The following is a 13,513-nucleotide window of genomic DNA, read 5'->3' on the forward strand; positions in this document are numbered from 1 at the left end:
CTACTATCATTGATTTCGGTCTGGTTTGTTGTAGGAGTAGTTTTGGACTCCATGGCAAGAGTTGGTACAAATTGAGTTATAAAAGGTTGAAAAAATGAGTTGAGGTTGAGTGTAGGGTAGTTTAGGAATTTTATTAAAAAATCAACAAAAAATTAAGATTTGAATACTTTTGTCATACAGAACCCATCTTTCATAGGTACAGCGTTAATTTCCTTAGTTTATGGGTACTTTTGTTAGCGTTCGTAAACTTCACGGGTATTTTGGTAGTTTTTCCTTTCCCAAATTACAAAAGAACAAGATAACAGCTACAACTACACCATTTTGACATTCGTGCAATCTTGCTTTGATTTAAGATCCTTGTCTAGTTTTTATTGGATAGTGACCAAATCAAGCTCTCTATTGTCTGACTCCTACCTCCTATTGGTTCCAGAAACTGAAAAGATATTGCCAGAATCAATGAGTCATAGAAAGAATAAATATGAACACAAATTGATTCAATTTGGAATTTAAAGAGGATTCAGTACATTTAGGATTTTAAAGAGTGCTAAGGACTACATTGGGTCACCAACATTCATTTGTCACCTCAATTAGTAGTTGTAGTGTTCCCGTGGTAGTGATGGTGTCAACTTATCACTCTGTTAGTTATTGTGATAAAAGGATCCATACATTAATAATATGGTGTAAGCTGTTAATATCTAGAACATAAATAGGACACTTAGAATTTCAGAGATTATTTAAATATATGCTAGCAATTTTAAAGGCTATTTTGAAATTTTAGTTTTCGAATACCATTTTGAGAATTTAACTTAAAAAGAAAACAAAAAATAATGAATATGGATCATAAATTCAAAAGCCATTAAAAGAGTTATAGTACAAAATAACATACGAACAAATGAACAATCATGTAATCATCTCATGACACATGACATCTGATCTAAACTCTATTAAAAATTAAAAATATTTTGTGTGCTCAAATAACAAATGAATATTCTTACTCTGCAATATTTATTTTATTAGTTTGAGCTTAGTTTTTATTTTATTAATATTTTTAAATTATATTAAAATAATAACGAACCTATAATTATAATGTGAAATACAGTTAATTAATCAAAATAAGAGCATTGGGAAATTTTCTCAAAATTGGGTATCATAAAGGTGGCAGCAAAAGAGTGCATAAAATCTCATCCGTGATATAATTAATAGTCACCGTGAGAAGAATTGTGAGGAACAGACCTCCGTAATTCATTCTATTATTTGTAACTTGGGTTGCTGATTGCAACCACAGTACTAGCATGGAAATAAAAGTGGAGTTGTGAAACACCATGGACGAGGCTTGGTGGAAAATAGATATATATACTTCAAGTGAATAAATAGTAATTATTTTTGCATTCCAGAATTTAAGTCTTGACTCATGAATAACTGAATAAGTCACAGGTTTGGCAGATCTTATCACAGAAATTTAGAACATGATTACATGTATTTATGCAGAAAGGAGTTATTCAATTGTAAACTCCAAAGCAATAAACAAAATTTTGTAAAGTACATCTCAATCTATCTAATATTCAAATGGGGATCTCAATCTATCTGAAGGACATCAAAATCTTGTAAAGTTGTATGTATGTTAATAATAAATGTTCAAAGCTAACCTTGTTCTCTACTTGTGTTGCTCAAAACAATGTAGAATCAAAATAAATTTGAAGTAGTTTTTATTACTCATGGGAGGAACAACTGTACATGACTAAACACCAACTATCTGCATTGAGCTACCTCTCAAAATGTTGGCATTTTCTGCTTCGTTCAACCAGTGGTTATGAATGTTCCTGAAGCGAGCATGAATTTCTTTATGCAGCAGATAGAAGAACATCCTTTGCGAATGAGGCAGAGCCGTTATTAGGCGCGCCCTTAATATTTAGAATAAAAGTAACCAAATTATAAATCTGAACATTCTCAAATGATGGTATCTTCCTCCCCCTTGCAAATTGAGGACCATGTCCAATAAAAATGCTCCTCATGGAGAAGAATTCATTATCATATCCATGCGAACCACCACATTCTTTGTTCTTGGATCTCTTCTGCTTAACCTTGAAGCCTTCCTCAAGCAAGCCAATTATCGGAGGAATCCTATCGCTGGCCGAATAATGAAGCCTGCTAGGCAGATCCTCCTTCAGATACACCTTCAAATACTTCCCATTCTCAACTTTCCCAGAACTCAATCCTTGGTTCATCTTAGCAACAACATCTGAAGGTGAATAACCAGAAGGTGGCATGATAGCAAGTAATGGAGTATGAGAAATGACCCAATTATCCGGAACATTGATCCAAGGAGCAAGGTCATCCAAGAATATCAATTTCTTATCGCAAGTAGTAACCATTCCATGATCACCGACCATAATAATAGTAACATCATCAAAAATCCCTCTTTGTTCCAAACCAGAAATCAACCTACCAATCATTCTATCAATTCTAGAAACAGCTTCGGTGATCTGAGGATCATCCGCACCAACCTTGTGACCCTGATGATCAGGATCCTCAAAATAAAGTGTCATGAAATCAGGGATTTCATCACTAGGTAAATCAAAGTAGCTCAAAACAGCATCAACCCTATCCTCAAATGGAACAGAACTATTGTAATGCCTACAAAAATTCAAAGGGCAATTCCAAGGACCTTTATGTACCTGAGTGCCAGGCCAGAAGTATGTGGCAGCATTCAAACCGTTCTTGACGACAGTTTCCCATAAAGGCTCACCAAGCCACCATTTTGGGTCAATGGCTCCCATGTAGAAAGCGTCGCCAGAGTGTGGATCCAAGAAATGGTTGTTGACGATGCCGTGGTATGCAGGGTAGAGACCAGTGGCAATGGAGTAGTGGTTTGGGAAAGTTAGGGATGGAAAAACTGGGATCAAACCTGTTTCAGCTTCGGTTCCATTTGCAATCAAGCGTGCAATGTTAGGGGTTGGGGTCTTGAATTGGTACCCGAATCGAAACCCATCTGAGGAAATTAGGATAACTTTGGGGCGATTGAGCTTTGTGAGAGGACGAGCATGAGACTCAGAAGGCGAAGGAGTTGGAGAAGGAGAAGGAGAAGGAGAAGCAGAAGAAGTGGCTGATGATGCTGTTGTTGTTGATGAAGATGACGATGATCTGGAAGAGAAGAAGAGGTAGGCGAAGGCAGAAGCTACAGAGAGAGAAATGCAGGTAACGAGGATGAGAACGATGAATAAGGGTTTGTTATTGGAAGTTGACAAAGGTTCCGAAGAAGAAGAAGAGTCGGTGTTGAAAGAGAGAAGAGCCGCTGTAGAAGGAGAGTCGTCGTGGTCGTGTTCGTCGTCGAGTTCATTGGTCGGAATTGGCGTTGGTTTGGTTGAAGTCAATTTGGATGGTAGAGAATCCGAACCCATCTTCGGACATTCAAAAGAAAGATAGAAAGAAAGTCGTTTAATTTCAGGTTGTGTCGGTGTTATTCGCTGCAGATTTGGGGAAGAAAGGGATCTTGTTATTGTTTGGTTGAGTTGAATCTAAGCAACTGTGGTGAGTTACAGATACAGCGATGTTCGTTCGCTGTCCGCGGAGACTCCAAGTCAGCCACGGTCTCTAAAGTCATTGGTGGATCATGAGATGGGAAGGGACCCACCTGTGACTTAACGGTTCCATAACTAACAATTACCAAGGTTTTAAAAACCGGTTTGAACCGGCCGATCAAACCGTAAACAGGTAGAAATAGTATTCAGTTAGATGCTATAATCAAAAGTTTCAAAAATCACAGTTGAACCGCCAAATCGGCCAGAAACTAGTCGATCGAACCGAACCATGAATATCGGCTAATTTTCTCCCAAAAGTCCAAAACGACGCCATTTGGTTTAGAGGAGAGGAACCCTACCAAAAACACACAGCCACTCTCTTACAGTCACAGACACTCAGTTACTCTCCTTCTCCTTCCTCTCATCAAGCTCTTTCCTCACTCCCTCACTCCCTCGCTTCCTTTCAACCTCCATCGTGCATCTGCTGTTAGAACGTCGAACTTCAACACCGCCGTCACCACTGCAACGAGTCTCGCCTCCTACCTCACTCGCACAGCCAATGTCCCACGGTGCCAGCTTTGTTCCACCACGCTCCTACCCTTCAGCCGCGCCAGCCCTTCCGTGGTGCTCCCTATCCCGCTGTGTGCTCAGTTTGCTGTTCTTTTCTAGGTATTTTTGTTTTAAAATTTTAATTGTAATTGTTGTTAGTTAATCTGTGAACTGTAATTTTTTATTACTGTAATTTAGGATTGTGGATAATCTTGAATAATTGTGGTTAGTTAATTTGTGAACTTTGTTGTTGTAAATATTTTATTGCGTAATTGTCTATGTTGACTGTTGAGATTTATGGATTACTGTGGGTTGTTGTGGAAATTATTGACTATTGAGACTGTATTGTTGATGTGCTATTGTAGACAATTAAGTTGTATTGTTGCTGTTAATATAGTGTAGTTTATAAACTATATTATTATTGGATTGTATTGTTGACTATTGAGATTGTATTGTTGCTGTGATATTGTTTTTATCACATGCAGTGCTGAAATCTTGCAGCTTATGATCATCAGCCAAACGAAGGAAGGGATCAATCTGGATATATAAAATGAAATCATTAAAGTAAAATAATACTTTTTTATCTTGAGAATCCCATTAATTGAAAGATAGAGAGAGTTAAAAGATCAGTTTGCTATTACAAATTTCTTTCAATTATAATAAAAGTTAAAAAAAAAAAAGATCTCACATGTTTTTTTGTAATTTTTTTTTGGCAACAACAAAGAAATTTTAAAATTTTTATTAGACTATAATTATCTTTTGGTGTATTTATTTTAAATTTTTGTTTTTCTGTGGATAAACTTTCGAGGTATATTTCGTCTCTTGCGTTGTTGTAATACACCTTTTCTTTAATGGAGTGAGAATAACTCGGACATCAAAGAACACGGAGGGTAGGTACCTGCAAAAGACACTTCGACGCTCAAGTCAATAAGTGTTTAAGAGGTATAAAAATTCTATGATTATAGAATGTTAAACATGAAATAGAACTTATCATATGTATATAATAATTCTATGAATATAAAATGTAAGACATGAAATAGAACTTATCATGTGTTGGGATATAGAAATTGGTGCCTTTTATAGGCATAGAGTTGATGAATAGAGTTGATGGTATGACCGTTGGTCATTAAGTCAGAATAATGGTCATTAAAAATGGAAATGATGGTCATTAAGTTGGTAATGAAGGTGTCGGTTACAAGCAAAGAATGAATGATAATTAAGGCCGAGTTATAATTCATTATAACAATAACCGAGTTATAAGGTGACGGATCACAGCCTCCAAGCTTTGTCTACCAATCATATGATCTAGGCTAAGCTTAGAAAATTAAATGAGTTATAACTCGCTAAATATATAAGTGAATAACGATATGGTGAGCCCTCAAGCTTAGTCGGGTTATTATGTCAGTAGTTATTCAAAAAATAATTGAGTCGTAAGAGTTATTCAATCAAGGTAGTAGTTGTGTGGGGGATACTTTTTCGCTTAAGAACAATTTTGCATGACATGCATATAGCATTTGATTGTATGTGAATTGAAAAGTTCAGAAATAGGTATCCATTGACGGAATCGATTGTATGATCCGAGGATATAATGGTTAATTGTCTTGGGAATTTTTCCAGCCCACAACTGCTTATTGATGAATTTCTCGCTCAAAGCAATTAGTTATTGAATATTTACAATTTATAGTGAATGTCATATGACATAAATAAGAAAAATTGAGAAAATGAATATGTATAAAGTTGCGACATATATTGAATAATATATATTGTAAAAGTAAAAGAGTTCAAAGTAGAAAAATATATCTTGAAAGTTGATAATTGTAGAGAAGAAGACGACATATATAAATGTCATACATGTCAAAATGTGAATTATTTAATTTTATTTGTTAATATTATATAACTTTATTTCGTAGAATCTACATTAACTTATTAATAAAGCAATAAAATAATTAATCATGTAATGATATAATAAATTTTGTTTAGTTATGAGGTATATTCTTTGTGAAAAAATAGAAAATTTGCATGTTTGTAATTATTTTTTACTTAACTTTCTGCATTAAACAAATAGTAACATAAAATTTAATAGCATAAAGTAAATAATATAATAGTTATATACAATTGATTTTTGATAGAATCCAATTTTAAGACTTGAACTCATCATCACTGTCATTTAATTGTATAAATAAAATCATCAAGTAATAAGAATATAATACATGATGAAATAAAAATTCAATTGGCATGGTTATTATATGTCATTATTGTAAATGAATGGCTTTGTATCCTGGTAAACGAATCCCCACACCTTCATATAGCTGTACCAGCAGGGTCGATCCCACGAGGATTGTGGTTTGAAGCAAGCTATGGTTAGCTTGCAGGTCTTAGTTAGGCAAATCAGAAGGTTGTTGGATTTGATAAGAGGTATTAAATAAAATCTTAAACAAGATTGTTGAGATTAGTTAAAAAAATTGAATGTAATTCAAATTTTATGAACATGAGGGGAGTAGGAATTATTTTACTCTTTCCCACAGACGGCGCCAATTGTTCTTGTGTGGATGAACTTTCGAGGTATATCTCGTCTCTTGCGCTGTTGTAATACGCCTTTTCTTTAATGGAGTGAGAATAACTTGGACATCGAAGAACACGGAGGGTGGATACCTGCAAAAGACACTCCGGTGCTAAAGTTAGTAATTGTTTAAGAGGGATAAGAATTCTATGATTATAAAATATTAAACATGAAATAGAACTTATCATGTGTCGAGATATAGAAATTGGTGCCTTTTATAGGCATAGAGTTGATGAATAGAGTTGATGATATGACCGTTGGTAATTAAGTCAGAATAATGGTGATTAAGATGGAAATAATGGTTATTAAGTTGGTAATGAATATGTCAGTTAAAGCAAAAAATGAATGATAATTAAGGCCGAGTTATAATTTATTATAAACAATAACCGAGTTATAAGGTGACGGATCAATTTTATTTATTATTTTATTGTCATAAAACAATTTTTTCGATTAAATTACGATCGAACTGATTAAACTAATAAATCAGTAAATCAGTAGTTAGAGCAGTTCAATGACCGACTCAATTTTCAGAACCTTGACAATTACACTAATTGTTGCTGATTAAATTAACATTAATATACTAATATGACACTCGTTAATCCATGAAAATAAAAATAAAATCTCATTTTATTTAAAATTTACTTTACTATAAGATAAAGTATTAGCTAAACTCATTATTTGATTGTTAACCTTCCAATAAATTAAATATGGAGAGAACATTATTTGGCGAGCATTGCAAGTATTTGGTGCTTATTGGATCACTTGAAGTTGAAGGAAAATCCTCCTAACCTAGCTTCAATAAGAGCTAGCTTCGATCTTAATTAATGGTAGAAATTTGTTGAAAAAATAAATAAATAAATAGTAGAGTGTAAAACGTGCAAGTAATAAAATACGTGAACGATAAATTACATATGCTAGCTTAGAGGGGGCATGTGGATGATTCTTCCAGTGAGCAAAGCGGCTTCCATGACAAAATTGATAACCCTAATAACGTCATCCACTTTGCATGTGTTTTCCTTGAATGTAGGACCTCTTGACTTCTTAAACTTTTTCATACACCCTATGAATGTTTTGCTGCATTCTTCGCTTAGATAGTCATCAGCCACTGCCATATCACAAATTCAAATCTTCATAAAATAATGATTACTACATTATATTCAACATTTTATGTCAAGAAAATGAATAAGTACATGGAACAACTTTTAATTAACCTAACAATAATAACCAACATTTTATTTTAGTTACTTTTTTAATCTTTAATTTTTGAGAATTTAAGATTTAGAATTAGGATTTAATATTTAAAATTTAGGATTCATGATTTTGGATTTAGGATTATTAACTTATCAAGTATGGGTGACAACAGTGTTAGACGAGAAAAAAGAAAAAAATAATTGTGAGAAGTGAAGTAATATATAAAAGTAAGGGCAAGTTACTTAAATAAATAGATTAGAGAAAATATTTACCTGAATGTGTAAAACTGGTTCTTGTTACCTGCATGTGCAAAAAGCCATTTCTATGTAAACCGTGGCAACCCACCACGGTTTCAGAACGTACGTAAACCGTGGAGACCCACAGCGGATTATGATTGAAAAAATTAGAGTGTAAACCGTGGTAGGTCACCACGGTTTACTAAGGAGAAATTGCGTGCATAAACCGTGGAGAGTCACCACGGTTTATGAAGAAATCCTTTTGCACATAAAACCCTGTGGGTCACCACGGTTTATGTTGACAGGAAGTCTATATATATGTTGGTGATTCAAGCTCCATAAGAGATCATTCTCACAATGGCTAGTGAGGAAGAGAGTTTTCTTGCCCTAGTGCATTGCTCTGGGAAAATAAAAAAAAGCAAAAGCAAAGGTGTGAAGTTTACCGACAGAGAACCACTAAGTGTTTTTATCAGGTCGTCGATGACTTTGTCAGATCTGAAGAACAGCATCTTGGAGAAGCTTGGCGTGTTGGGTAGCAAGTGGGTGAAGAAACTATTCTACAAGATTCCCATGGCGGTTGTATCGACCGGTGTTCAGTATGAAACCTTTGCGGTTAAGGCTGATGAAGATATTAGGGTTCTGTTCTACTGTGTACGGAGTTTTCCGGAGATCAGAATCCATGAGTTGTTCGCGAAGTTGGAGGTTGGTGTCGATAGTTCTGGGGCATCCGCGCCAGTTCCCTGCCCAGCTGCCGCGGGTGGTGCATCTAGTTCGATGCCTGCGGTCATACCGTATGTTCCGCCGGTTCAATCACCTTCGTTTGCGGCTGATTTAGACCGAACAGAGGTTGTTGGTTCTATACCTTTGGAGAATGCAGTAGTCATTGAGCCTCCGCACGTTGTGGGCACCGGTGGTGGCCTCGTACCTTATATCGAAGACTTTGGTGGACCTGATCAAGTAGAGAATGCAATGCGTGACGATGAGTCTGACCAGGAGCCTGTTGATATCGATGGTGACAGCGACGATGACAGACGTGGCGATCCACATGCGCAGCATAGGCCAGCAAGTTCTGGTTCTCATCACTACCCTCCACACTTCTCGACACTAAACTTGGAAGCTCTTGGTCAACAGGAAGACAGTGGTAACAGAGTGGGGGGATCTTCTACAGAATTTCAGATTGGGCAATCATTCCAGAGTAAAGATGAAGCTGTGCTGAGTGTAAAGGACTATAGCATCCGGCGAGGTGTTGAGTACAGAGTCATCGAATCGGATCATTTGAAGTATCATGGAAAATACAAGGAATTCGGCAAGGGTTGTAGTTGGTTGATTCGTGTAGCGCTTCGTGCACGAAAGGGGACTTGGGAGGTTAGGAGGTACAACGGGCCACACACATGCCTCGCAACTTCTATTTCAAGTGATCACCGTCAGCTGGACTACCACGTTATCTGTGCGAGGATTCTTCCTATGGTTAGGGCAGATGCTGCGGTTACGGTAAAGGTACTTCAACAAGCGACAGAAGCTGATTACGGTTTCAGGCCTAGTTACAGGAAGGTTTGGATGGCTAAGCAGAAGACAGTGGCAGAAATATATGGAGATTGGGAAGAGTCTTACGCGGAGTTGCCACGTTGGATGCTAGGGATCCAGGCGACAATGCCGGGAACAATCACGGTGCTGAAGAGTGAAGACGTCTCTTGTTCGGATTGGTGGTGGGGTTGATGAGTCCACCGAGTACTTTCACCGGCTATTCTGAACATTTCCACCCTGTATCAAGGCATTCCGGCATTGCAAGCCCCTCGTCAGTATTGATGGTACCCACTTGTATGGGAAGTATGGAGGGACGCTGCTGTTGGCGATAGCTCAGGACGGGAACTCGAACATCCTCCCGATAGCATTTGCCCTTGTGGAGGGCGAAAATGCAGAGTCGTGGTCATTCTTCTTGTCCAATCTCTGAGAGCATGTGACTCCTCAGGAGGGTATCCTTGTTATCTCTGACAGGCATAATGGGATCAAGGCAGCGCTTGAGGCACCTGAGACTGGGTGGCTGCCTCCTCGGGCGTTCCGGGCCTACTGTATTAGGCATGTGGCTGCGAATTTCACCCTAACGTTCAAAGGTAAGGACTCCAGGAGGCTGTTGGTGAATGCTGCCTACGCAAAGACTGAGGCTGAGTTTTACTACTGGTTTGACATCATGCGGACTGAGAATCCAGCAATGTGTGACTGGGCCAACCGGATGGAGTATGACAAATGGACCCAACATGAGGATGCTGGTCGACAGTTCGGGCACATGACCACAAACATCAGTGAATGTGTGAACTCCGTGCTAAAGGGAACTCGCAACCTGCCGGTCACATCTTTGGTTAAGTCAACCTACGGGAGGCTTGCTCAGCTATTTGTGGTACGGGGACAGACAGCAGAGGCACAACTCGGATCTGGGCATGAATTCTGTCAGGCCTTGGTAAAGTCTATTGATCGGAACCTAAGAGACTCGAGGTGCTTCACTGTGACATTATATGACAGGCAGCAGTCCGAGTACACCGTCGCGGAGACAACACCAACCGGCAACTTCTCCCTCGGCAGCTACAGAGTCTCCCTTAAAGATCACCGATGCGACTGTGGCCACTTTCAGGCGCTGCATTATCCTTGTTGCCACGCCATTGCGTGTTGCGCCTACTCCCGGCTTAACTGGGCGTCATATGTTCACGAGGTGTATCGTATGAGTGAGGTGTTCAACGTTTACAAGGAGGGGTTTCTCCCACCTATCCCTGAAGGACTATGGCCTCCATATGCTGGGCCTACCATCATTCCTGACCCTAATATGCGGCGTGCAAAGGAAGGTCGTCCAAAGGTAACCAGGATCCGTGGAAGTATAGATCAGTCTCAGGAGAACCAGCCGAAGCGATGTGGACTATGCCGTCAGCCTGGGCATACGCGGAGGAACTGTCACCAGCGAAGACAGAGTGGTGGAGGGGATGCGTAGATCTCATGTCGTGTATTATGCAATCTATGATGTTTCAGTTGCATCAGGGTCTAGATAATGTTAGTAATGTATGGTTGGTTAAGTCTGTGACTGTCAACATGTTTATCTAATGCAAAAATTTCAATTGAATAAATTCCTGTTATTTTACCTATTAATGTATCGTTCATATTGTGCATTATAATATAAACCGTAGAGCTAAATATCAAATAAGCTGAAACCGGTCAAACTGATTGGTCAAAAGAAAAATAACATTTAACATAAGTCTGAAAGCCATAAACACTAAGTAGCATGCTCAATACATAAAATAACAAAGTCCCTAACGGACAGGAACATATAACATAACTAATCAGAATCCTCAATGGTGTCACTGTCATCATCGTCGAACTGGCCAAGCAGGTGACCTCCGGTACCACACAAAGGAGGACGCCTCACACGCCTAGGTCTCTGATCTGCCTCTGGTGCTGAGGGCTGTGCGGGAATGGCGCTGAAAGCAGAGGCAGGTGTCCCTCCTAACGCAAACCATGGGTCAGACGGAGAAACTGCAGGCTCGTTGAGGTCCACTGCCAACTGAGCCTGAACATCGTCACTCCTGGGCTGCTGATCAGCAAACTGGGCATGCTCCTCAGGCATCTATGGCCTATAATGGGTATCTTCATCATCCCTAAGCATGTTTGCTATGTCCATGTAGAACTCGGACTGAGTAACAAGATCATCAATGTCCATCCCGACAGCCGCGGTAGTAAACTCGGCAAAAGCATGTGGGCTAACGTTCCCAAAGAGCTGAGAGCTAGAACCCACCTCGAACGTCGGCCGATCCATAGCTGATGCTGATCCAACTACCTCCTCACCGGGCACGTGATGACTGCCGTCCCCCTGCTCGGATGGTCCTCTATCAGGCGCACCTCGACGGTTAGGCCGCGCAGGTGGTCGTCTGCCTCTACATCGAGGAACACGGTAGTCCACTGCATCCCCAGGCTCAGCTCCAGGAACATCCTCCTCCAAACGGTCCGCAAACTCCCTCCACTCGCGATCGGTGGTCCGGGTCCCTATACGGCGACACCGATCGACTCGTTTGTTATCTGGTCTGTCATAAACGTGCACTCTAGGAGGTGCCTGCGACGACCCTCTGTGACGCACCTCCTCAGTCAGCACAATCGGCCTCGGATCCTGAAATGCTACATCTGGGGATAGGAACCTGTGCGCCACACGGCACCACCAGTCCAGGTACTCTGCTGATGGACCAGGGTCCATGACTCGATCGACCCATATGACTGACCGAAGCCTGTCCTTCCAATGCTGGTGCCACTCCTGATAATATGAAGGAAACCACCGGTCCCCACCCCTACCATCCTTCGCATGTAGCCAATCTATGTTCAGAGCTGGCTCTGGAAGATGCTGAACACCCCCGAACTGGGGTAGAACCCTATCGACCTGGTGCCACTCGATCGCAGCAAAATATATCAGGCTAGTGACGGCCGTCCATAGCCGTCGGTGCTCGTCAGCTAGAATCTCCGGATGAATGACAGCACCAACATCAACAGAAGAATAAGGCTCCCACACAAACTGCATAGAAACAGTAAGAGTTTGCTGAGACAGTCACATTTAACAAAAACTAGTACAGGTATCAGTAATAAATAAATGACTCACATCGTGGGCACGCAGCCGATCCAGTGCAAGGCGTGCGGAAAGTAATCTCTGTGCCCCTGCATCGTTCCTCGGCACAAACTCAGCCCACCTACAATTTTAATTGAAATGATGTCAAAACAAACCATAACACATGATGTATTTAAAATTTATTAACAGATAATACTAAACCCTACCTGGAAGCAAGAGGAAACCCGAACCGGTCAAAGCCAGTGGGCCTCAGAGTGGGAAACCTCCAGAAAATCCAAGACTGTAGTAGCTGTAGCGGCCCAGCCAAGTTAACGACGTTCCAGTTTGTTCCACGACAAAGACACCTATACAACCAGGCCAGTGCAGCGGAGCCCCAGCTATATCTGCCCAAGTCGTCCAACGATGCCAAATAAGGCAACCAGCGAAGGTGAACCCTGTTTGCGTTCTTGTCCGCAAACAGCTGAGACGACAACAGCATCAGGATATAAGCGCGTGCGTATACACGCACGGTCTCATCAGTAGCATCTGCAGGGAGAACCCGGAACCTCTCGTGGAACCATGTGTAGCACACTGTCATCTGCTTGATTTTACTCTGTGGAGGTAACTCCCCGAACAACTCCCGAAACCACACCCATGCTGGTCTACCGTGTTACATCAGATTCTCAAACTCAGTCAAGCACCCACTAACGGGCACACCATCAATCGGCAAACCCAGCTGATATGCAACATCCTATAAAGTAATGGTGCACTCACCAAATGGCATATGGAACGTGTGGGTCTCCGGACGCCACCGCTCAATAAATGCGCTAAGGAGAGATTAATCAACCCAGAACCACTGACTGTTTAGCCTAGCCAGATGATACAAGCC

The 13,513-nt window shown here is 40.2% G+C and overlaps 1 protein-coding gene across 1 annotated transcript; it reads right to left on the minus strand.

The window, feature by feature from the left end:
- Nucleotides 1-1,333: 1,333 nt before the first annotated feature.
- On the minus strand, nt 1,334-3,582 carry LOC112732364 (uncharacterized). The gene has a single exon (XM_025781067.3). The coding sequence runs from the start codon at nt 3,396-3,398 to the stop codon at nt 1,842-1,844; it is 1,557 nt and encodes a 518-aa protein (XP_025636852.1). The 5' UTR covers nt 3,399-3,582; the 3' UTR covers nt 1,334-1,841.
- Between the last annotated feature and the right edge of the window lie 9,931 nt (nt 3,583-13,513).

Source organism: Arachis hypogaea, chromosome 13, assembly GCF_003086295.3.
Source record: "Arachis hypogaea cultivar Tifrunner chromosome 13, arahy.Tifrunner.gnm2.J5K5, whole genome shotgun sequence".
Lineage (NCBI taxonomy): Eukaryota > Viridiplantae > Streptophyta > Magnoliopsida > Fabales > Fabaceae > Arachis > Arachis hypogaea.

Coding starts and splice junctions, on each gene's coding strand:
- LOC112732364 (XM_025781067.3), bottom strand. CDS start 3,398: ATGGGTTCGGATTCTCTACCATCCAAATTGACTTCAACCAAACCAACG.